A 26,562-nucleotide genomic window follows, 5' to 3' on the forward strand; every position below is an offset into this window, starting at 1 on the left:
GTGGGAAATCCCTTCCGGCTTGTCGCAGAGTGGCGTTTGGGGGGGGGGGGGGGGGAACAATTTTCATGGGGCCAGTTTGCCTGTTTTGGAGGACGAAAAATTCAAGTTTCCAGTGAAAAAATCCCCTACTTCCGCATGAGACCGGCTAACTCACCTTTAGTCAAAAGAGACCAGATAAAGTTTCCTCACGTGTTGAACGGGAATCGAACCTAGGTCTTTCCAACAAAAGGGCTTCGTCTATACTGACTGAGCTACGGAGGCTCTATAATGAACATTAATAAATACTGTGCGAAAAAAAGAGAGTGGAGTGCACACGAGAGGTAGATCGTTAATCATGAATATTCTTTTCTATACTTGAGTCAGTTTAATGAAGCTGTTAGGGTCACTAACAGAGATGTGGAAATAGTATTCAATGGTTAAATGGATTCATACTGTTTAAGATTAATAACTATTCATAGGTAAATAACGTGAGGAATGAAAGACAAAAATCTAGTTTCTGAATTCTAAGGAGGTGATACCTGTAATATTTTATACCACGATTAGAGTTGTAGTTTATTCCAAGAGGAAGAAATCTCTTCTTATCTACGAATGTTAAAGTATTGTTATAGTTTAAGTCTTGTTAAAAAAAAAGTGGGAAATAGGGAATCTTGTGTTACTTTTGCAAAAAAGTAACATGAGATTAAGTTCACTTAATCCAGGATTCATTCACAAGACTTCAGGATTAATTACAAATTTGATAAAGATCCGATTACCATTACATGCAATCCTTAGTGAAAACTGGGCAATCCATTAGAGAAAAAGAAGACACACCATAGAATAGTATCTTTCTTAATAGACCTCTATCCCAACCTTAAAGTCTATGTTCAATTATTTGAGTTTCTTTTATCATCATCAGGGTTCTACAGAGTGCGCTTAGGACAGCAACAACACGAACTCCACGAATATCTGGTTATTGGATATATATTTCTATTCTCATATATCTGTTCTTCATCCTGAGCTTTTTTTTTTTCCACAAAGGGAGTAAGTTAAGACTAAATGCCATTCAGTTGTAACTTTTGACGAATAGTGGGCCGCTAGAATCCATCCTTATAGCCAGTCACAGGACAGTGGCCTCTAAGACTATCAGCGAGTTTAAATGGCGAATAAAGTACAGTAAACAACTGTCACCTTCTCGTGATTCCTATCCCTATATATTATTATTGTTTGAAATAGTGCGAGTCCTACGATCGATTTTCTTCAGTTTACCAGATGAAAAAAAAAAGTTTTCGGGAGTAAAAAACCGGCTTGCCCGTGCTAGAGATTGACTAAATCAGGAACAGGTCGAAGAATGACTAAATCGGGAACAGGTCGAAGAAAGGCTCTAAAAAATCTTTCTTATGGATGCAGCTGTTGTTTCCTCTACAGGATTACGCGGCCTTCTCAATTTTTTCCCAAATTTTACATTTTCGTCAGAATCAAGTCTGATACCAAATACTGTGTCCCCTCTCCTTCAAAATACATAGCTGGGTATGTTCTTTTAATACTCTTTTAATATATAAAGCTCTAATGAGATATAGCTTAATTTTAGCTGTAAGTTGAAACAGAAGGGCAGCTCCATTACCATAAGAGCTTTCCTATTTTTTTATTTTTAAGTTGTTGTTGATTGTTTAAAATAGGAGCTAGATGAAAAATTCAGAATTCCATAAAGAAGATGGGAATGTTGATGAAAGTCGATTGTGATTTCTTATCTTAGTTTATAACTCTCTTTCTTTCAATTTGATTTTCGTTGTACTGTTTAACCTGTGATTGTCTAGGCTTGGACTTTTCTTAGTGCTATAGTGATACGATATCAGATTTTAGCAACTGCTTAGGGAATCACTCCCACTTTAATACCATGCTTTACAGAAAAAAGTGTACGAGCTGTAAAGTTATCTTCTAGATTTTTCACTAGCAGGTGTCACAAAGCTATGGCAGAGTTTTTCCCCACTTAACCTCATTATTTCATAACCTACCTATGAAATTATTATTATTATTATTATTATTATTATTATTATTATTATTATTATTATTAATTTCATAACCTACCTGATAAGCCCTATCTGTATCTGAAATCGAATGACGAATCAAAGAAACGGCTAGCACATGGTCATTCATGTTGCTGGCTTGTTCATATTACAGATATTTAGTTGTTTAATTTTTAATTAATCTTTTAAAATCTATAGTTTCGATCCTTATTTATTATTTTCATTATTGGTTTTATTCTTGTTTTATGCTCATTTATTGGTTCTTCTTCGCCTTCAACATTTTTCCAAATTTCATACTATTTTCGGCCCAGTCAACAGTCAACAAATTCTGTACTAAACTCTATCTTCAAAAATATCCAGGTCTTAATAGTGTTTAATATATAACATTTCAATCATTAAAACTTAATTTGTAGCCTATAGGTTTGAATACATGGGGACTCCGTTACTGTAAAAGACTTGCTGTCTTCTTCATCTTTCCATCACTAAACGCTAGGATGTCAAAGTACAGAACTTTTGTTACCATACGCAAGTTACCACCAACATTGGATAAAAAGAAGCCTCATAACTTAAAGTTATGACCAAGACTACCGACGGAGCAACCTGTGTTTCGATCAAGATTGAATTCATGGTTGATTTTGTTAGATGGTACATTTTTCTTAGGGAAGTTGATGAGTAATTTCCGGATTGTATTTATAGGTGGCGTTATCGTTCACTGCTGTTTATCGAAGCACGTGAAATCAGTGAAAAGAAGTGTGCTTGGTAGGAATATGCTTAAGTTTGTTATAAGGTGAGCGTTTGCTAACCTTGTTGTTACTGAAAGTGTCATGCTGAATTTTACTTAATTGTGAAAGCTTTTGATTTTGGGATTATATGACATAATCGCCGAAAGTATAATTTTCACCTTATTTATAAGTGCTGTGATGTACTAGGAATTCGTTAAAAATAAAGATTTTTATAGCAAGTTCTGGGTTATAAGAAAAATAGAACAGATATTTTATATATTTATTTTTGCTCCTTTCTCACTTGCGATCTGTATATCCATTTAAGGATATAATGAGACTAGGTGCGTTTATTTGCGTGATAAGGCCGTGCTGTTATTCGTTTATTACACCATACACATGTAAACATCTCCCACCCTCGACGAGTCTGACATCACGAGAGTTAATGTAATAAAATATATGTATTTCTCCCCCACCCATCTCACGGTATCGGTCTTGTATTCAGTATAAAAGGAAGAGAAGGGAGGGGGGCGGTGGAGAGACATGATCGAGCCGTATAAGGGATAATTACCAGATTAACGTGGATGAGAATTTTCATAGAAAATCTGGAGATGGGAGAAGCCATTCCTGGAAGCTGTATAAGGCGAGTGTGGAGTAGGGTTTTTTTTTTTTTTTTTTGGTATGGAGAGTGGTGGGTGAATGTATTGCCTTCCAGTCAGTGAATGCATTTAAGTCAAGGTATGATGATCTGTGTATGTGAGGGTGGGACCTCGTGCAATGAGTGTCATGATCTGATCTGTAATACAAACCAAAGCAATTAATTTTTGTGATAGGGAAGTTTGTCTTCATTAGATTTTGTGTCATTATTTGAAATCAGTCAGGTAAAGATAACTTACTTGAAATGGTGGGATTCAATACAGCTTTCTACAATCATGTTTGTCAGATCTACAGTGCTTTTGCTGATATAACAAACTGTGCATAGAAATGTGACTGCTTCATTTTATTCTTGTTATATTACAACAAATATAAGCAAGAGTATAATGCCATTAGACAGCAACAAAATCCACTATTGACAGTTTTTTTCACTTGGTTATACTATAAATTGAAGGTGCCAAGAAATTATGGGCTTGGTTTCATCCTTTATCCAAGCATAAGCAAAGTTTCTGGGCATGAAGTAGCTTCATGACTGGGCTACTTGTATATTAAGGCTAATGACTTCATATCAGTTGCCTTTGTATCCCATAATGCAAGACACATATCCTTACAGACATGTATAATGCTACTATGCATTATGGGAAGGGCCATGACCCTGACTGGTTTCGACCCTTATTGAGCTATGTCAAAAGTGTGGGGATACCTTCCAAAAACTCTGGATGATCTACAAGATCACTCCAAATCTCACTGAGTGACCCTAAAGGAACACTACTAAACTCATCACTCCTGACCTGAATCATTCCTCAAGGAATGATTCAAGGCAGGCAGTGGCTCCATTCAGTGACAGGAAAAAACCTATCTCCAAGTAGTCTCTCTCTACTTCCTAGGAAGCAAGCAAACCCAAAGATGAACATCATTAAATGTTATCGCTGGGAGCCAGACTCAGACGAGATTGCGGTATGTTTAAGTGCAGGAATACCTCTCCCAAAACTCTGATTGATCTACAAGATCACTCTAAATCTCACTTAGTGACTTACTCCTGACCTGAATCACTCCAGGACAGGAAACTTAGCAGTGGTTCCACCAAGTGACAGGCAAAAAATATCTGCCACTGAGTGGAACCTGTCTACTCCCTAGGAAGTAAGCAAACTTAATGATAAACATTAATAAATGTTATCAGTGGGAGCCAGATCCAGAAGAGATACCAAGGTCAAAGTAATGCAGAATTTATATATTGCCCATATACAAATAGACAAAAGGTGTCACACCTTATTACTAAAATACTCTGGATTAGAGGATGTTGAAAATTTTTATCACTTGGTTATACTATAAATTAAAAATGCCAAGAAATTATGTTCTTGATTTCATCCTTTATCCAAGTGTAAGTGAAATTACTTGACATGCAAACTTTGTTTGCTCACACTTGCATAAAGGATAAAATCAAGAGCATAATTTCTTATTCTTTAATTTATAGTATAACCAAGTGATAAAACTTTCAGCATCTCTAATCCAGAGTATTTTAGTAATAAGGTGTGGCGCCTTTTGAGTACTTGTATATGGAAAATATATAACTTCTAAATTACTTCAACCTTGGTATCTCTTCTAGTCTGGCTTCCACTGATGAAACCTCAATAAAGGTCAAAAGTGGTCTGGGTTGTGGCCCTTCCCATAATGCATAGCATTAATGCAATTCATTGATGCTTAATGCATTAAGGCAACTGATGTGAAGTCATTAGTCTCTATATACAAGTAGTCTAGTTGCAAAGTTGCTTCATGCACAAACTTTGTTTGCTTATGCTTAGATAAAGAATGAAACTAAAAACAATTTCTTGTCATCTTTAATTTAGAGAGAAGTTTGTTGACATTTTTTGAAGGGTTGTAGTTGTTGGACAATACTTCATGACTGGTTCTCTTCTATTCCTTCCACCATTTTCTTATTTATGCAATTCAACACTGATTATTTATAGTCAGTGAATTAGTATAGTTCTTGCTAAATTAAAGTAGTTCAATATTCTCTCTCTCTCTTTTTTTTTTTCCTCAGTAAATCATTCCAGTTAGTGCTTGCTTCTTTCAGAAATTGTTTTGCTATTTACCCACTAAATTTTCATACACATTTTGTATTTCAACTTTCAGTTATTTTAACTATCTGTTGATATGCATTACAAAGGAGTTATTAATGATCAGTAACATTTAGTCCCTGCTTATGTGGTGGCAGGGTTTTACATTCTGCAAAACAGTCAGACTGTTTAGAGTAGGGGTCAGCAAACTTTTTAGACCATTGATCCCTTCATGGAATCCTTGATCCCTTATTGACTCCCATCATATTAAATAAATGTTATCAATAATAAATTTCTCGATTAAAAAAAAATAATAAAGAGATACTATATGATGCCTTCAGTCCTCCTTCATAATCTCTACTAACAGGTGCTTTTAAATTAAATTTGGTCGTTTGATGATCTTTTCTTTCAGAAAAGATCAGCCTTAAAAAAAATTAAGATCTTTGTTTTTCTTATCAGAGTGAACTCTTTCGAGATGGTCATTCATCTTTTCAGGCTTTGTGGCATCATTACTGAAAGTCTTTTCACATAATAGCGTAGACATTGTTTCATTGGTAAATGATGGTATAAATCCAAATTTTAAATACTCTTGTGAATACTGTCGGCACTTCTTACTATCAGGGACTGCCATTATGGGCACTATAACTTTAAAAAAATTATACAGTAAATTCAAAGTTATCAGATCACTGAACACCACTCTGATAGCTAAATGTGCACTAGCCCTGATTGTCTCTGTTCTAGATGTCTTCATTGGGGAGAGTGCATGCTGCTCCCTCGTTGGATCAGCCAGTTGGCGTTTCATGTTTACTAGGTGTTACTCAAAATCTTTGTAGGTGTTTATTGACCCCCCCCCCTTTTGACCCCTAGACATTTATCGGCCCCCAGGGATCAATATCGACCACTTTGCTGATCCCTGGTTTAAAGGAACACACCCATGCAGTTAATAGACATAATACACTAACCTTAGGGTACTAGTTGTTTCAGCCATAATTTAAAACAGCAAGAGTCCTAATGCCATGTACATTATTTTTATAAGTGAGGATGTAGTCCTTGGAGGATATTTCATGGACTGCTCCAAAGAACTGAGATAGATGGAATAAAAGATTGACTGAATAGCAGGGTTCAGTAAGTTTCTGTTCAACTGTTGCTTGTATTTCTGTAGGCTTAGCAGAAATGAGAGGGCATAATTCATGCTAGTTCTGCTGAGCAGCATCCATAGAAATCTAGAAGAGATGCAATGCAGAAACTGATTATGAGGTGAAGAGAGTGTGAGAGAGGGACTGAAAGGGGATCATCAGTCACCTGAACCACTATCTTCTGAATTGCATCAAGAATTTTTAGGACCCCTTGCTAAGTCCACTACTCCAAATACAAGAGTAGTATTCCAAGGGGGTGGATGGAATTGAGATTTTTACTGAATATACAACTGGCCAAAAGAGAGAGAATATCTGGAGTGAAAAAGAATGCCATGTTTTTTGGAAACCAAAGATGCCATAGAAATGACTAGGAGTAAGAGCTAGTCTGAGAAGAGAGATCTGGTCTTCATCAGATCTCTCTTCTCAGCAGTGGTTTATAGAAGTAGTTAATTTATTTAGTTTTAAAAAAGAATTAGACAGTTGTTATGACTTGAGATATGCTAATTATAAACTCGTAGTATAATGATTCTCTATTTTAGCACCATTTAGCATTTCAGTATAGATGTGTTTCTCCAGAAATTTGTATATAAAAATAATTAAAAAAAAAACATTCATAATCATCATCAGTGCTATGACACTTACTGGTTCCTGGCCTCTACGAGAAAGTTTTGTTACCTGTCAAGGTTCATTGCAGTTATTCTTCACTTCCAGATTCTCAGGTTTTTGGTATTGCTTCTCACTCCATTGCCTCATCTCAATCTTGGCCATTTTACTCTCTTCCTCTGCATGGCACGTCTTATCTGTCTTATCCATTACAATCTCATTAATTTTATGCACTTTATAATAACTGTATTCCTTAAAATGAGAGACAGAGAGAGAGAGCAAAAAATATAAATATCTTTGTTATGGCACCTTCTACATGACTCGCCATCATTGATAGACCTAATTCCTCTTCAGGACTCTCCTTACAGTTTGAGTTCTTGTCCATCTGATATAGTCATGACCCTATGTTTCATTGCCATATATAAGTACTGGTCATATAAAATTTTTTATCAGTTGATATTCTTATTTTTTTATAGTATAATTTTTTACTTCAATAAAATTTTACTTCAAATTCAATAAAATACTACAAACAGGAGAGATCCCAGATGACTGGAGAACTGGAAAGATCATCCCAATATACAAGAAAGCAGACAAAAGAGACTGCAGAAATCAATTTACTCCCTCACTGACATTGGTCAGACCAATCAATTTACTCCCTCACACCTATAAAATATTCACAAGAATTATACAAAATAGATTAAAAAACACCTAAGAAGAAATGATAGGCATAGAACAAGCTGGTTTCCAAGGAAACTATTCAACAATAGACCAAATTTTCACATTGCACCAACTAGCAGAGCTCAGCTGTTTGAGGCAGTCATGAGACTGCCTCAAACATAAAGAACTATATTGTTATTTTGTGGACTTTAAACAAGCTTTCGATAACATCAACAATCGAGAAATCCTTCTTAAAATTCTACTAGAAAAAGCAATAGACAAATATATAATACACTGTCTGATAAAATATTACTCTAAGACAAATGCAATAATTAAAAAGGACACACTTACAACAGAACCCATAGAGATCCAAAAAGGAGTAATGCAAGGATGCCCATTATCCCCATGCCTATTCAACATATATCTAGAAGTTGTAAAGAAGGCAATAGACAATGAGCCTGAAATCAATATCAATGGTATAAACATAAATAATATCAAATATGCAGATGATCTCGTCTTTCTCGCAAGAACCCCAAATGAACTACAAAAGTTGATCAACAAGCTAAACGAAACTTGTAAAGTATATGACATGACAATAAATATACAAAAGACAAAAGTGATGAAAGTAGGGAGGAACGGAATAGAACAAGTAGACAACTTCTTATACCTTGGATCAAAACTAAAAACAATAGATGAACTCAAAACAATCAAACACAGAATAGCGATAGGATGGACCACCATGGGAAAATTACAGAAAATCTGGAAAACATACAAGATATCTAAGCAAGCCAAAATCAAATTATATGAAGCAATAATTATACCAACAGTCATCTATGGTGCAGAAGCGTGGACAGTTAAAAAAAGAGTGTGTATATATCTCATAAATCAACAAATTTGGCTGCATGAGACTGCCTGAAATTTGGGAAACCTACATCAGAAGACCTTCAGCCCAATTGCCCAAGAATACCAACATTGCCCACTAGAGGGCACCATCAGGACTTTAGGAGAAATAATAGCTTCCTACTTCTTCCTCAATTACTATTTTATTGTGCCTGTGTGCACGTGTCTTTTACTTAAGTTCTTGAAAATGGCAAGAACTTATTGGAAATATTGAAGTATATTAAAATTTATTTTAATGTATATCCTAGTACGTTGTAATTTCCTTAAATTATATAGTGAAAATGCATAACCAATGTCTAAGCCTTTCCACGAGAATTAAAAAAAGAGAGGAGAAAAAACTGCTGGCATTTGAAATGAAATGCTTAAGAAAAATAAATAGAACAAGTTGGATAGAAAAGAAAACAAACATCACAGTCAGACAAGAACTATTGTATAAAAAGACAATAATAGAAAAAATTAGAAAACAACAACTGAGATGGTTTGGACACACTGTATGTATGGACGCAGATAGACTTCCTAACGTCCTAATCAATACTTTTCCGACTGAAAAAAGAAGACCCGGAAGACCAAGAATTACCTGGCTGAAATTAATAAAGAACATCTCGGGATGCAGAACATATAAGGAACTTTTTCGAACAGCAAGGAATAGAGAAGACTGGAAGATCCTGTTCAAGAGAGGACTCAACCCGTCTTAGATGGAAGAGAAGAGGATAATTTTTTAAATATGACATCACACAGGTAAGAGAAAACTAAATAGAATTTATTACTCCTATATATTTTGCTCAATATGTCATGAGCTTCATTCAGGAAGAAGGCAGAAAAACTGGTAACAACATTTAAATTATGAATACAAGAATGAATCATACAGCATGCATATAATATCACGAGTCTCAGTTGCAGTTATACAGTAGGAGGAAACATGGGTATAAATGTAAAATAATTTTAAAAAATTATAAACAGTTAACTGCACATCACTTTCCAAAACTCAGAGATAAGAATACGGTTTTGATTAATATTAAGATGGTGACATAGGGTTTCAGGATTCTAAAAATAGACTATCAAATTTGAACGAACATACTGTAGTGTAGCATATTTTATAACTCTGTTAGTGTCAGCATTAGAAGCAAGGTCTGAACCTTCAGATTCCAAAAATCTTATATAATTTTGATGTTCTTGGATTCTAATAGAATCCAAGAAAATAAATAGAACAAGTTGGATAGAAAAGAAAACAAACATCACTGTCAGACAAGAACTATTGTATAAAAAGTAGCAGAATGACCAGCCTGTCCAAAGTAGCACAGATAAACACCAGGCAAGATAGAGGTGATAATGTATCTTTGATAGGTGGTAAGAAAGATGACAACTTCCGGGATGGTTTGAAGGTAATATACAAATTATCTGCGAAGAACCTTTGCTATTTGTTCAGATGTTCCTTTAAGGCAGGATATTCTGATTTTTTAACATCGGATTGCAATCTGGAAGAGGGATAATAATTATCTGATATTTTCTGTATCAAGGTCTTGCTGTATTCATTAAATAATAGAGAAAGTTTTATTTTATTTACCCTGAGAAGAATAAATTGTGTATGTGTGCTCAGTGCACAAAGCTTTTGATAATACATTAGGTCCCCCCCCCCTGTATCTGTGGGGTTTGGTTCTATCGTCTTCCGAGGATACCTGAAACCGCGGATAGTAGCCAACCCTATATATACCATGTCTTCTCCTATACATAAATACCTATGACAAAGTTTAATTTATAAATTATGCACAGTAAGAGATTAACAACAATAACTAATAATAAAACAGAACAATTATAACAACATACTGTAATAAAGTTATCTGAATGTGAATGGAATCTTAGCAACCTCAGATGTGTGTGTAGCTTTCTCCACCTTTGCAACGAGTTGCCCTGGTGTTGGACAATCTCTGCGATCAGCTGAACTGTATTACCAAAAGAAAGAGCCATACGCTTCCTTTTGGCGATGTAAAATTACATAAGCAAAGTGTATATTAGATCCAACATTATCTCAAAGCTGAATGTTTGTAGAGACTATGAAAGTTTTGCAAGTTGACCTTTCATATGTTAATATCTTCGGACCAGGGTTGACCGCGGATGCGTGGGTCCTACTGTATTTACTTTTTGTGAAGGGATGATGATGTGTAGATATATCTGCCTCTAAAGGATGGCTTCCTGTAAACAGACAATTCAATATTACCATATAGTTATGATGTTTAAAGTATCCAAAAAAGGGAGAATATTGTTAGATTTTCATTCAATAGTGAACTTAATGTGAGTATTTAAGAAGTTAATTTTACCCAGAAATTGAAATAGTTCTGTTTCAGAGTGAGACCATATTGCAGAGATGTCATCCACAAAACATAGCCAAATGAGAGGTTGAGGAGGAGTGTTAGAAATACGATCCTTTAAATTCTCCATAAGTAATCAGCCAAACCATGGAAGTAAAATTCCTACTCATTTTAATGGGAATTTCTATTAAAAAAACTTTTATTTTTTGAGGATGCTACATAGGAAATTAAAAACAAAAAAAAATTTTTTTAGTGGAAATTTTCTCCTTCTCTCTCTCTTTCTCGTATGTTTCAATATCGTAACTCTTCCTCCCCTACATTCAAAATGACTTTCTTGCATTTTACCCAAATTTCATTAATTTGATTAAAATTTCTATAATTTAAGATGTTAATTTCTCTCAGTTGATTCTGCAAGTTGTTGTTTATATTTTTCTGCTTCATTTGACACTCGATGTTTGGAACATTTCATTTCTTGATTCTTATTCCCTTTACTTTTTTGGATATTTAGAATTCTGGAATGTACATGAGTAATTACCAAAAGGCAGTCAGAATCCATGTTTGCACCACTGAAGGTTTTTATGCTCATTAGATTAGACTTCTGTCTGGCACTTATCAACAATGATTTATCTGATTAAATGTTAAGCCATTCATTATACCCCCCCCCCATGGAGAGGCATTGGGTAGGTGGTTAGTCGGTGATTACTTGATATATGGTTACTCTTGTTCATCTCCCTTCCCCCCCCCCCAAAAAAAAAAGAAAAAAATCAACCTGAAACACATTTGAAGGTAATGTTATTTGTACTGTCAGGTATGGAATAGGAATTTGGGCAATTCATTCACAGAGTTCACTTGATTGCCATCCCAGATGGATTTAAGTCTTTTGGGGAAGATTTGTAATAAATTAAATGACATCAAATAATTGGAAACTGAGGATGGAAAAAAATTAATATGCATGTGTATTATGGCTCTGCAAAAGAGTCATAATGCAAACATATGTTAAATGCTAAATACCAACTGCTTCTGGTTTAATTGATCTTCAAATAAATAGTAATGTGTAAAAGGTTTAAAAAAAATAGTGGTCAAAATTTAGTGATGGCTGGTATTAAAAAAAAGTAGTAGTATTGCTTAGCAAGGTAAATTATTAATAATGGACACTAATAAATTAATTCAGTAATGGAATATAATTATGTTTATTATGTTTTGATTTTGTTTTCCTTCTGTAGTGCAATAGCTTTTCCTTGACTAAAATCAGAAAGAAAAATAAGAGGAAATTGGTATAATGGCCTCTCCAAAACAGATTCTTCAATTTCAAAACTGTTATATTTTGAGAGATCATAAGATTATCAGAGAAGATCTGTGGGTACGTGACAGAAAAATAATTAATCCAGAACCACTGTTTTTTGAGGAGAAAGTTTTGGCAGATGTAAAAATCGATTGTCAGAATGCCCTCATTGTTCCTGGTTTTATTGATCTTCAAATAAATGGTATGCTTTATTTATTTATTTATTCTAATTTAAAGCAGTAACATACTGTTTTTGACTGGTTTGTACTATTTTGGAATAACTAACTCAATAGTTCACTTTAATTTTTTGCATCCTGTTTGATAGGACTTGTTTGAATTCCCTTCAGAATACAAGGAGGAGCCACATAAGGGCTTTTTATCTGAAGTTGAATTAGTTGGTCTTGTTTGGAAGTAGCTGAATTTTTCATCTGCAAATTAACAGGCATAACATATTAACCTTGTATTCTTAGTTGCTTTGGTTGTAAAGATAACTACTCCAACCTTTCAGTGTACATTTCAGTTTCCATGAAAGCTTTTTGTATAGTTTTCATTTGTTTATTATTTGTTTGATAAAGTGGTTAAGCATCTCCAGGTTTTGATCATCAGGTTTTTGTTTGTTTAAACTCCATCATTGATGGAGATATGAAATGCAGAAAACTTGAGTAGATAATATTCAAACAGAATTGTTTACATATTATTATTATTATTATTATTCGTGACACCTCCGAGGAGTCTGAAGACTCATCGCGGGAGGGCACCTACTATACAACTGTCTCCACCACTACACCGAACCTCTACCAATCATCTCCATCAATGCCATCTACCGCCCACCACAACAACTAGTTTTTTTTTTTTTTTTGTCTGTAAATTGCGTGTGTTCTGAAGGGCCGATTTGTCTGCATGCGGGATGAAAAACCCTAGTTTCTGGATATGGAATTTTAAAAATTTTTTCAATGGCCAATGCATAATTTAGAAGGTAAAATTGCAGATGATTGGAGTAGAGCATTCAAGAATGCTCATCTATAAAAAGGGAACATAAAAATAAAACAGGATGTAGAAATTACACAGGAATTTCCCTACAGGGTGTTTTAGGTAATATTTCCAGCATACTTGAAAAAAGGCTAAGAAAAATTATTGAAGAGAAAACTGGTAAAAGCAGAGTGTTGGCTGAAATGGTTATCAATACCAGATTATTACTTTTAAGACAAATAGACAAGAATATGATATCATCAAATTTATGACAAGCACCCTTGGAGGGGGAATATGGGATATTATTATGATAGTATTGTACTACATGCCCCTTCCCTGGAATCCTCACCTTCACATGTTTCAAGGATGATTTTTATTCTACCAACAGAGCCTCCCAAGCTGGACAAGTCAATACTGAGGAACCAAACTAAGAGGGATTCCAACTAGGTGTAATGGCACTCCAAAGGAGCAGCTTCCCACTTGTGTCTGCTGCCTCTTGGGGTAGAGATTTATTAGTCTAAATGGACAAATAAAAAGTGAAATAGATTATATTTTATCATCTCATATAAGAATATTTAAAGATGCTTCAAAGATGTTTCAGTCATTAATTAGATAGACATAGGAAGTGATCACAGGAAGGAAACTAACAATAGAAGAAAAAATTTATAAGATGAAACAGAATAAAACAAAATATGTAAAGATAATGATACATTAATAGTCAACAAAAAATTATATCAAGAAGAAATTGCAAAAAAAAACATATACAATCAAAGAAATAACATGAATGAAAACAGAAATCCACAAATGGATAATATAGAGGAAAATTTTAATCTAATCATTATAAAAGTGCACATAAGTTACAAAAGATAAAAAGGTTAAAAATAAAATCCTCTCAGAAAAAAGGGGAAAAAAATTCTGGTGGAGAAAAAACAACTCATTGGAGAAGGAAAAGAAATACAATATTATTTACAAGAATCAAAAAAATATTAAATAAGAAAATAGAAGATAAAACTAGAAACAACATAAATATGCAAGTACTACAAAACAATCTCACACTAGGGAAAAAAAAAATAGAAGATGAAAATTGATGAGATATCAAAGATGAAAAGAAGCATAGCAGAAAAGGCTAGATAGTATTTTTCAGAATTGCATAACACCACAAGCATTGTTGAGAATATTACATGGAAACCAGAAGAACAGGAAGAGGAAAGTATTCCATAAATACAAAATTTTGAAATGGAATAAGCATTGAAAAATAGGAAAAATAATAAAATGCCATAATTTGGAATTATAATAGAGTAATAGAGGTGATGAAAGCAGCAGGAGAAATTTTAACAGAAGAATTAAAAAATATATTTAATAAATGCCTAAAAGATAAAGATATACCAAACAGCTGGAACAGTGCTATCATGATAATCTTGTTCAAAAAGGATAATAAGAAAAAGAGAAAATTACAGACCTATAAGCTTGCTGTCACAAGTATATAATAGTATAGAAAACTGTTTATGAAAATAATAACAAGCAGAATCATTAAATGAAACTTGGCCTAATGAACAAGCTGGATTCAGAAAAGGAGATGAGCAATAATGCTAAACTGCAGACATTGAATCAACTAAGAGAAGAATGCAGAGAATACAACATACCGTTGTACTTAGGTTTTATAGACTATAAGAAATATTTGATTCAGTTGAAAAACAAGCAATTCAGCTAATAAACAAACTATGAAAAAGCAACTGCTAGTATCCTTATATATATAAACAGAGCAACCCATTCCAAATAGATACCATCTCACCCAAATTATTCAGTGCAGCATTAGCATATGCCTTGAGTGAACTAGACTAGAGAGAAACAGAGGGATCAGCATCATTGTAAAAAAAACTAAATCATTTATGATATGTTGATGATATTGTAGTAATAGCAAACAACAAAAGAGAACTAGAAGAAATGAGTAAATTAAATACATATCAAATAAAGTAGGATTATGCATAAACTACAAAAAACTAAAATAATAACAAATACAGAAAGAAAAGATAAGACAACAAATAACGGACTAACAAAATAGAGCAAGTACAATAATACGTATACTTTGGAAGAACTTTTACATTAAGGAAAAAGAAGCATTCATGAAGAAATAGCAAGAATAATTAATCTAAGCTGGGTGGCTTTTGGCAAACTGAAAGATTCCTGTGTAGTAAAATAAAACTAGAAAATAGAACAAAACTTTTCATCCAGTGTATCATCCCAATTATGACCTATGGATCATAGACATTGCCAATAATCAAACAGATATTGGACAGAATGAGGAAAACTGAGAATGGAGAGAGCCATGCTAAACATTAGACTGCAAGACAAAATCAGGAATGACGATCTAAGAAAAACAAGTTTTGGATATAGGAGAAGAGATTTTTAAACTGAAATGGAGATGGGCAGGACATATTGCATGGATGAAAAGTGATAGACAAAGACAATCACCTTATGGCATCCATACTAAGGAAGATGAATGCTAGGATGACCAGAGAGAGAGAGAGAGAAGATGGAAGGATGACCTAGTGGAGATGGCTGGAGAATGCTGGCATCAGGAAGCCTTCAACAAAGAAAAATAGAAACAGATGGGGGAGGTCTATAACCAAAAATTGTTATATAAAAAAAAGACTTAGTGGAAGAAGAGACTACATGAAAAACTTGTGTCATTACTAACTTCCTATAGTCTGTTATCTATCAAGACTCTAATATTATTAGATTTATATTTCTTTCTTCTGAAGCACTTTTTTACTCTATCAATCTACATAGATATTGGTCTTTCTCTGGACTTTTTTTCCTGTCATCCTGACAAAGAACACTTGTTTCGCTAACCTTTCCCTACCCATCCTGTTTAAGTGACCATACTACCTGAGATTAGCTTGCTAAAACACACCTGAATGCTAACAGTGTCAAGTTCTTTCCTAATATCATTATTTTTAATATATGATACTGCCATGATGTCATCTATCCACTCCTAATTATTCTTAGAATTCTCATATCTGTGGTCTTAAATCCTTGATCAAGTGCCTTATTTCTTATCCACCTCTCAGAACCATAACATTCATTTGAACACCATCTTATATACAGCTAGTTGTGTTTTGACTAATTTCTCTTTTGTCCCATATAAATTTATGACTTCCTATCATATCAGCTTTGTTAATTCTATTGTCTATTTCCATATTTAATTCCATATGAAATGTAGTAGTTATTCTATAGGTTATTCTATATTCTATATTAGTTATTCTATATTCTATATCTTTCATTCAGGATGCAATTGATGTGTTTTCCGTGTTTCTGGCTATTTTCATTGTGTTTGTCTTTTTATTGCTGATTTTTACCAAATTTATTACAATGGTTACTAAACTCAGGGAGAGAATTCTGTAGACCCGTGTTTGATATATTTAGAAGTATGACATTGTCTGCATAAAAGAAAGAACTTAGATTAATATCTCCAATTTTAATAGTAGGTTCAGTACCATGTTTCTTCATAATGTGATCCATATAGATGATGAATAACAGTGGAGATAACGTGCACTCTTGTCTCACACCTGATTTACCATCAAACCATCTTCCTGTACCTCTGTCACTTCTAACTGCTACTTACAACTCTACAACTCAAATATAGGCTGTGTAATATTGCTTGATATAATGCCCCATTTACACCATATAACTATAGTGTTTTTGAATAATTTTTCTTTTGGCACCTTGTTATATGCCTTTTCGAGAATGACAAAACTTAAATACAGATCCTTGTTATATTCCCTTGATTTCTCAACTAATCGTCTTAAAGTGAAATTCTGATCCTAACAACTACTATTTGGCCTGAATCTATTTGTGCTTTTCTAAGCTTCCCTTTCACAATTTTTCTTAGCCATTTCTCAAGTATACTTGCATAAATCTTACCAGAAACACTCAGTATGGAAATTCCTCTGTAATTCTCACGTTCAGTTTTATTTTCCTTTTTATAGATGGATACTATGAGAGCTCTGTTCCAATCATCTGGAATTTAGCCTTCCCTGACTAAGCATCCTGAATTATGCAGTGTAGCTACTGTAAAATTGTTATACCTCCATATTTAAGCATTTCTGGTCAAACATTTAGAATATCTATCTTGAGTTGTCACCTGTATCATCTCTGATTCCTTTTACAATACTCTTTCCTCTATTTTTAGCTTTTTTTTTTTTTTTTTCAATATACTCCAGAATACTTTTCTACCTTTCAGATATTTATTTTCTATATGCAATTTCAAAGTTTTCCCATGATTTTTGTTTAGCTATTTTTTACATAGCTCTTCACTTTCTTAAATTTTTCTCTGTATTCTCAGCTGGCATGGTTGGCCAAGCGGTTAGTGTATCCGCTGTCCAGCCCAACGGCTGCGGGTTCGAATCTTGCTGTAGGCATGGATGTTTGTGATTGTCTATGAAAATACTAATGGTGGTGGGCGGTAGATGGCATTGGTGTAGATGATGGTAGTTGTAGTTGGTGGATTGAGTGGTGGAAAACGGAGAGTTGTGGAGTGGGTGCCCTCCCCTCGATGAGTCTTTGGACTCCTTGGAGGCGTCACATAATAATAATAATAATAATTCTCTCAAAGTTCAAGCTGACTTACTTTTAAGTAACTTTTGATACACTTTTTCTTGACTGCCTCTTTGACTTTCTGAGTCGACCATGAAGTTCTGATTTTTCTATCCTTGCATTAACCTCACCACATGCTTCTCTGGCTGAATCAATTATTTATTTATTTATTTATTTATTTTGAAAGTTTGCCACCAAATCTCCAAGATTTGGTTTTCAAACTGTTTCGTTTTTTCTTGAATAATGTTTTGAGTCTACAGTTCACCTCTGAAAGCTGCTCAACTTTAATTCATTTTAAAACTTTGTTACACTCTCTTTTCAATATGAATTTCAAATCCTTGCATATAACCTCACCACATGCCTCTCTTTATACTCTTGTGTCTTAAACCAGTGTTAAAAATTGCTATCAACAATAATATAGTCAGTGAGACTTCTTGATAGACAAATAAAAAAAATAAGCATAGAATAGAAAAAGATAGACAGATCAGTAATAATTGTTTAGAATTAAAGAAATTAGGTAAAGAAAATAAAATTGTAGAGTTGCATTCAAAAATAAAATTTCTTAAAAGAAAATAAGTCAACAGTTAAAAGATAAGAATGTTATTATAAATTCAGAAGACAAGATACAAGATGAAATACTTAATAGAACTTTATAATGACCACAGGCTGAACAAACAGGCATACTACCAAAAGACTTCATAAAATCTATTTGCATTCTGATACCAAAAAATAATAATGCAGCAGAATGTAATAATTTTAGAACAATTAGTATCATATCCCATGCTTCAAAAATATTATACTATTAACAATAAAAAAATAGAATGTTTTCTAGAATTAAATACCATATATGTATTTAAGTGAATAGTAAAAAGGATTCGTGCCAGGAAAAAGTAGAATGAATGCAATTTATGAATTAAAACTGTTACTGAAAGATCAGTAGAAATAAATAATAGCATATACCAATGCTTTATAGACTTTCAAAAAAGCATTTGATACAGTAAGCCTTGAAAAGTTAATAGAAATATTAAAAGATATTCAAATTGATACAGAAGACCTCAGAATAGAAACAGAATTATACTGAAATCAGAAGACAAAAATTATAAATGAAATTAACAATGAAACAATAGATATTACCTGTACTTTTCTATATATGCAGGGAAATGATAATGAAAGAATATGATGAAATGAAATGGGAATAAAAATAAATGGTGATAGAATTAACAGTATTAGATTTGCTGATGATTTGGTCTTCATAGCAAAATCAAAAACAGTTACAAAATATGATTGAAATACTAATCAAAAAGAGTCAGAATTATGACTTAATATTAAATAGAGCTAAAACCAAGTATAGAGCCTCCATAGCTCAGTTGGTATAGACAAAGCCCTTTTGTCAGAAAGACCTGAGTTCAATTCCCATCCATGATGTGAAGAACCTTTATCTGGTATCTATTGACTAAAGGTGAGTTAGCCGGTCTCATACAGAGGTAAAGGATTTTTCACCCAGAAACTAGAGTTTTTCATCCCTCAGAACAGGCAAACCAGCCCCGTGAACACATGATTTTACAGCTATGAATACCTACGACAGTATGGAAGAGATATGGTCCTCACCACATATCATTATGTCCGTAGTTAACCATGAGTCACACATGGTATTCAAGCTCCTGGATAGGAGATAGCACGTGAAGAGAATGGAAACCCAAGTATATGGTAATATGCAAAAAACAGCAAAAAAAAAAAAACACAAATTTAAGAGCATCAACCGGATTCATTCAAAATGTAAAGGCTTATAATTATTTAGGCGTAATGATTACAGAAGATGGAACAACAGTTATGCAAATAAAATCAAGAATAGCTAAGGCAAAAGAAGTATTTTGGAATAATAAATTACCAATGACCGCTGGAATAAACAAAAGACTAAATGAGAATAATAAATGTATGGTCCACATTGAATTATGGATGTGAGATGTGGACACATACAAAATCCATAATCAGGAAATTGCAGTCCTTTGAGATGTGTTGCTATAGGAGAGCACTGACAATTTCTTGGAAGGAGAAAAAAAACTAATGAAGAGATTCTGAAGTTAATAGGAACCAAAAGAGCACTTGTGGAAGACCTTATAAAGAGAAAGTGCAAGATGGCAAGACACATATTAAGAGGATCAGCAGGGAAAACATTTCTGTAAACACTGGAAGGAAAATTAGAGGGAAGAAGATCTCCTGATAGACCAAGAACTTCTGGTTGATTGATGTAAAGAAATGGATGGGTAACATGTGCTATTACAAAATAATCAAAAGGATGGCAGAGGAATATGGACACTCTGGCATATTTGCCAGATTGCTAACTTCCAAATTGGAGAAGCTACTTAAGAAGAATTCTTATTTCTTTCATCTCTCTCTTTCCATGTGAATTTGTACACATTTTTATCTTGGAACATGTTTATAGTAACTAGTCCATGTCGGTCCTCAACAGAAATCTAGCATGCACTTACCATTATTATTAGTTTTGCTCTTTCATTCAAATTTTTGCAAAATAGTTCTATATGTCTGGTAATCATTTTCTCCTCTGCTGTTTAGATCTCCAATTAGGACTGACTTTTCGTTTTTCACTATATCAGTTGCTTTCTCTTGTGTCTTGAAAAATTCTTCCACTTCTTCTTTAGTAGAACCTTCCATGGGACCATAATCAAAAATAAGTCTCATTGGCAGTTCTCTATTCTGATATTTGCCCATATTACTTGCCATTCAAGATTAATATCCTCATATTTAGTGTGGAAGAATATACCCATCTCTTCTTTTTTCCCGGATTGTTCTTTTTTGAATATAACATCTTGTATTTGTAGCTCAGATAAGATCTCACCAGTTTTTTTGTTTTCATTGTTTTGTATCATCTGTTATGCTGATCTTCTTCTTCTTTCACTCTGCCTTATCCCATGTTAAATGGGATTGGTGCACCAATCTTTAACCTTCCTCTTCCAAGTTCTCCGGTCCAGAGCATCCTTCGGACTCCATCCTTTCTCCCTAAGATCCTCTGTCATCTTATCCCTCCACCTGAGCTTGGGCCTGCCTCTTTTCCTCCTTCCCTCCAACTCCATATACTCCACTCATTTACCAACATACTCCTCACCCTTCCTCTCAACATGTCCAAACCACCTCAGCCTACTTTCTTGTATCTTCTTGCCAATTGGTCCCACCTTAACCGTCCCTCTGATGTAGTCATTCCTTATCCTGTCCTTCTTTGTCACACCACTCATCCATCTCAACATCCGCATCTCCACTACCTCCATCTTCCTCTCCTGTGCCTTGGTTATAGGCCACGTCTCCACACCATGGAGCATCGCCGGCCTCGCCACCATCTTATAGAGCTTTCTTTTCCTCTTACAACTCACTCTCTTGTCGCACAGGATCCCACTCATCTTTCTCCAATTCATCCAACCGCATGTTATTCGGTGCTGTATTTCCTCATCCAGGTCACCATTCCTCTCGACAACCGACCCAAGGTACTTGAATTTCTTCCCTGAAATTAGCCTTTCACCCTGCAGTCGTATGACGATATCCTCGTCACTCCCCGTTGATATATATTCAGTCTTCACCCTGTTAATTCTCATGCCGCTCTCCTCCAATGCCTTTCTCCACTCTTCCACGGTATTTTCAAGCTTCTCTCGGGATGATTCGCATAGAACAATGTCATCGGCAAACAGCATGCTCCATGGTGCCTCCTTCTTGACATCCTCCACTAGTACATCCATGACCAGGTCAAAGAAGTAGGGGCTCAGAGCTGACCCTTGGTGTAGCCCTACGACAATAGGGAACCCTTCTGTCATGCCGACACTAGACCTGACCTGAGTTTCTGTTCCCTCATACATCTCCTTCACCAACCTCACGTACTTCTCCGACACCCCTTCTTCCTCATACACCTCCATACCTCCTGCCTGGCCACTCTGTCGTATGCCTTTTCCAGGTCTATAAACACCATGTGCAGATCCACTTGCATCTTTCTATATTGCTCCATCAATCGCCTTAGCACAAATATTGCATCCATTGTCCCTCTTCCTGGCATAAATCCAAACTGCTCCTCACCAATTTTCATTTCCTGCCGTAACCTTGCTTCAATTACTCTTTCCCATATTTTTAATGTGTGTGACATCAGCTTGATTCCTCTATAGTTGCCACAGTCTTGAACATCTCCTCTTCCTTTGTAGATTGGGACGAGAATACTTTTCCTCCATTCCTCTGGTATCTTTTCCTGTTGGGCTATTTTACACATCAGATCCCATAACATATCCACACCCTCACAGCCCAAACTTTTCCACACTTCCCCAGGTATCTGGTCTGCTCCCACAGCCTTTCCATTCTTCATTTTCCTCAGTACCCAAACCACTTCCTCTCTACTTATGTCTTGCACCGGTCTCTCATTTACCTCTCCATCCTCGCACCTCTCTCTTGGAATCTCCTTATTTAGTAGTTTTCGGAAATATTCTTTCCATCTTCCTCTGATTTTGTCCTCGTCTTGTAATACTACTCCTGAGGCATCCTTTATCTGCTTGACTGATGTTATGTCTTTCGAGGCCTTATCTCTGGCTTTCGCTTTTCTCAACAACTGAGCTTCGCCACCATTTCTCTCCAGTTCTTCATAAACCTCATCAACTGCCCTCACTTTTGCCCTTGCCACAGCTCTCTTTGCATTTTTCTTTGCTAATCTATATGCCTCCTTGTCGGCTCTAGTTCCAGTCATGTCCCATTTTTTCTTTGGCTCTTTCTTTTCCTTGATCTCCAACTGCACCTCCTCATTCCACCACCATGCCTCCTTATCCTCAGGTGGTCCCTTTCGTGATGTTATACCAAGCACCTCTTCTCCAATTTTTCTAATATTCCGACTATTAACGTCCCACCATTCTTCCACATCCTCTGATAACTTCATTTCTTTCAATACCTCTTCTTTAAACTTATTCCTTGGTCCTTCCTCTTCCAATTTCCACCACTTTATTCTCCTCTGTACCCACCACTTTCGTCTATTCTTCTTTTCCCCTTTTATATCACGGTCTACCACAACCAACCTGTGCTGTGCTGCTACACTTTCTCCATTAATCACTTTACAGTTTTTCACCTCCTTCAGATGTTTCCTACGGCACATAATATAGTCAATCTGACTCATTCTATCCCCGCTCTTATAGGTTATCAGATGCCCAACTCTCTTCTTGAACCACGTGTTAGCTATAGCCAGATCAAAGGCCACAGCATATTTTATGATTTTTTTACCTTCTTCATTTCTTTCACCACTACTCCAACCTCCATGTACCCTTTCTTCACCACTTTGTCGCCTTCCTACATGCCCGTTCAGATCTGCTCCGACGATCACTCTCTCACCTTGAGGGATTCCCATTACTACTTGGTCAAGTTCTCTCCAGAATGTCTCTTTCTCCTCATCATCACAACCTACTTGCGGGGCGTAGCCACACACTATAGTAGCCACACTTCCTCCCATCTCAAGCTTAACGCTCATAATCCGATCATTCTTCCGGCACACCTCGTAGACTCCACTCTTTAGCTCCTTATCGATGATAATTCCAACTCCGTTTCTTCCCTTCTCATTCACACTGCTATAAAACAGTTTATATCCCTCTGCCAGTTCCTTTGCTTTATTGCCTTTCCACCTTGTCTCCTGTACGCACAAGATCTTCAGCTTCCTTCTTCTCATCATGTCCACTATCTCCCTACTCTTCCCATTCATCATACCCACATTCAGTGACCCGATTCTTACTTTACACACACGCTCTCTTTCTGTTGGACTCGCTTCTTTAGCTGAACCCGTCCATGGTTCAGTAGCCCTAGCCCACTTCTCACAGTCCTCAGGCAACAGAACTGTGCGTTGCTTACGGGGGACGCCCTAGCCGTGATCCTTTCTCTGTTATCTAACATTTCATCCTGGGTTTTGGCATGGTTTTTTTACGGCCGGATGCCCTTCCCGATGCCAACCCTCCCCATTTATCCGGGCTTGGGACCGGCACTGAGAAGACTAATTTGCCCTCCCCAGTGGCTGAGTTTCCTGTTATCTGTTATGCTGATCTGATACTTATTAATTTCTTCTGCTAGATTCATATTTTTCCTTTGATGCATCTTATGTTGATGGTGCCAATCTTGAACTCTACAAATGTTGAGTTGGAATTTGTTTCAGTAGCTGACTTTTTGCTGTTTGCTTTTGTTCCTTGATGAAAACAACAGTGGCCTTGTGTAACCAGGCAGGTGTCATGTTGTACCATTATTTGGTATAAGGCTTAGGCCATTAAGAATACCATTTGTTCAGCTAAATCCCAAAATGCTAGCCCATTTTCGTTCGTTCATTATCCAGCTAGATACCTTCAAGAAGGTGAAGATTAGACATTAGTTCAGTAGCCCTGGCTAATTCTCTACATTCCTAAATGGTATATTGAGCTCTTCTTCTAGTTATTCAGACTTGATCCTTAAGCATTCCCATTTCTAATTGTTTGTGTAATGAATTGTATAAATTCTTGCCATGTTACTCGATAACACTAATATCCAGTTTTCATGCGTAATTTAACAATTCTTTACATGACTGGATGGATTATTTTTAGCAATAAAATGTTAGATTGAAAATGACAGTCGTTTGCTGAAACATTTTTCTTTCCCTTTTTTTTTAAACACATTTCCCAAGTAGAGTTTTTTTATGGCTTTGACCGGTTACCCAAACTTTTGGCACACTTAATGTATTGAGTAGATTTTCTGTAATTTAAAAGTTTTCATTTAAAATAGTATAATAAAACTTTATCTAATTTTTTAAATTTATTTTATTTTATTTTTTATTTATTTTATATGCCAGCCTGGTTAGCTGAGTGATTAGCATATCCGCTCTCCAGCCAAAAGGCTGTGTTCGAATCCCACTATGGGCATGGATGTTTGTGATTGTCTTTTAAAATACTAGTGATAGTGGTGGGTGTTAGATGACATTAGTGTAGTTGCGGTTTGTTGTAGTAGATGGATTGAGTGGTGGAGACAGTTGTAGAGTAGATGCCTTCTCTCAATGAGTCCTTGGACTCTCTGGAGGTGTCACATAATAATAATAATTTATTTTTTTGCATTGAAGGCTTTCAGTCAAATAATAAAACTTGGAACAAATACTGCACAATGCTAAAGTTAAAGTGACTTATAATTTAGCCAGCTAGCTTTGAAATTTCTTCTTTTATGAATTAAATTTGTTTTTATTTTAGCCTTTCATTGGACAAGAATTGTCTATAGGATTATGGAAATTATCTGCATGGTTGACATTGTTTCTCTTATTTTTATTACACCAAAAAAAACATATGGAGTGATGACGTTTTTGATTTCTTGCACATTACTCATCTTTAATGTTTAAAATAAAGAATGTAAAATATAAAATTTTTCATTGAATAAATGTTAAACTTATGCACTCAAGGGGGAAAAAATCAATCAAATATGACACACACTTAGGCCAACTATTAGACAGAAATGAGTACTGCATGCTGTTGAATGTGCACCTGACAACTTGTAGTGATTCTGCATCTCACAACCATGATCATGTGACCCTTGATATGCAAGCACAAGATAATTACACAAGCCCAGCTATGATGCCAACCACTGAAAAACAGAATAGCATAATTATCTTTAATCATGGCAGAGAAGAACACTATGTACTGGTTATGGTGATACGGTATTATTATTATTATTATTACGGGTATCTCCATGGAGTCAGTAGACTCATCGCGGGAGACCCAAACTAGCAAAACAATATCTGTCATATCTCTTCTTGAATTCATTTACAGACGAAGAGCTCACAACTAAGTCAGGCAATGAATTCCACTCATTCACCACCCTCCAGGCAAAAAACCTTGTTCTGACACCTTTGTTAACCACACTCTTCTTTAATTTCCAGAGATGACCTCTTGTTCTTCCATCACTATCACACAGCTGAAACATTTCCCCTGCATCAATCCTATAAAAACCTTTTAGTAATTTGAATGTTTCTATCATATCCCCTCTTCTTCGCCTATCAACCAATCTCTGCAATCCACAATCTATCAATGTAGGGAGCATTTTTTATATCACTCACCAACTTGGTCACTCTTCTCTGAACCCTCTCCACAGCCTCCTCATCTCCAAGGAATCCAGGTGACCAGACCTGAGCACAGTAATCCAAATGTGGAAGTATCAATGCTTTATAAAGGGGAATAATAACCTCTTTATCTCTGGATGTCAGTGTGTTCCTCAACAACCAAGTAATCCTATGTGCAATCTTGGACACCTTAGCAATGTGTCCTCTGAACTTCATCTCCCTATCTACCAATACCCCTAAGTCCCTAGCCTCATCAATCTCTTGGAGTACCTTTCCATCGATGTAGTACACAGCTGGTAATCTTTTAATCCCAAAATGCATGACTTTACACTTTTCCACATTGAACTGACATCCATTTTCTTTTGCCCATTTTACCAGCTTATTTAAATCCTCCTGCAAACTTTCAACATCAGCTTGATTTTTTATTGCACTACACAACTTTGCATCATCAGCAAACAACTGAATATCTCCCTTTAAGCCGTTTCCTATATCATTTATATACAAATTAAACAACATTGGCCCAAGCACAGAGCCCTGAGGCACACCACTGGTCACCTGCCTCATTCTGGACTCGGCTCCTCCATACACCACCTT

General features: G+C 35.3%; 1 protein-coding gene across 2 annotated transcripts in view; it reads left to right on the forward strand.

The window, feature by feature from the left end:
* The first annotated feature begins 2,747 nt into the window (after positions 1–2,747).
* Positions 2,748–26,562, forward strand: part of LOC150105735 (N-acetylglucosamine-6-phosphate deacetylase) — a 104,440-nt gene continuing 80,625 nt past the window's right edge. For both annotated transcript variants that reach the window (XM_090395042.1, XM_090395043.1), the window contains exons 1-2: positions 2,748–2,790; positions 12,259–12,519. In XM_090395042.1, coding sequence (XP_090251168.1) covers positions 12,315–12,519 — 205 coding nt within the window. In that variant the 5' untranslated portion in view covers positions 2,748–2,790; positions 12,259–12,314. The remainder of the gene's footprint in view (positions 2,791–12,258; positions 12,520–26,562) is intronic.

This window comes from Typopeltis vanoorti, chromosome 6, assembly GCF_054136105.1.
Source record: "Typopeltis vanoorti isolate ZY-2024b chromosome 6, IOZ_Tvanoo_1.0, whole genome shotgun sequence".
Taxonomy (NCBI): Eukaryota; Metazoa; Arthropoda; class Arachnida; order Uropygi; family Thelyphonidae; genus Typopeltis; species Typopeltis vanoorti.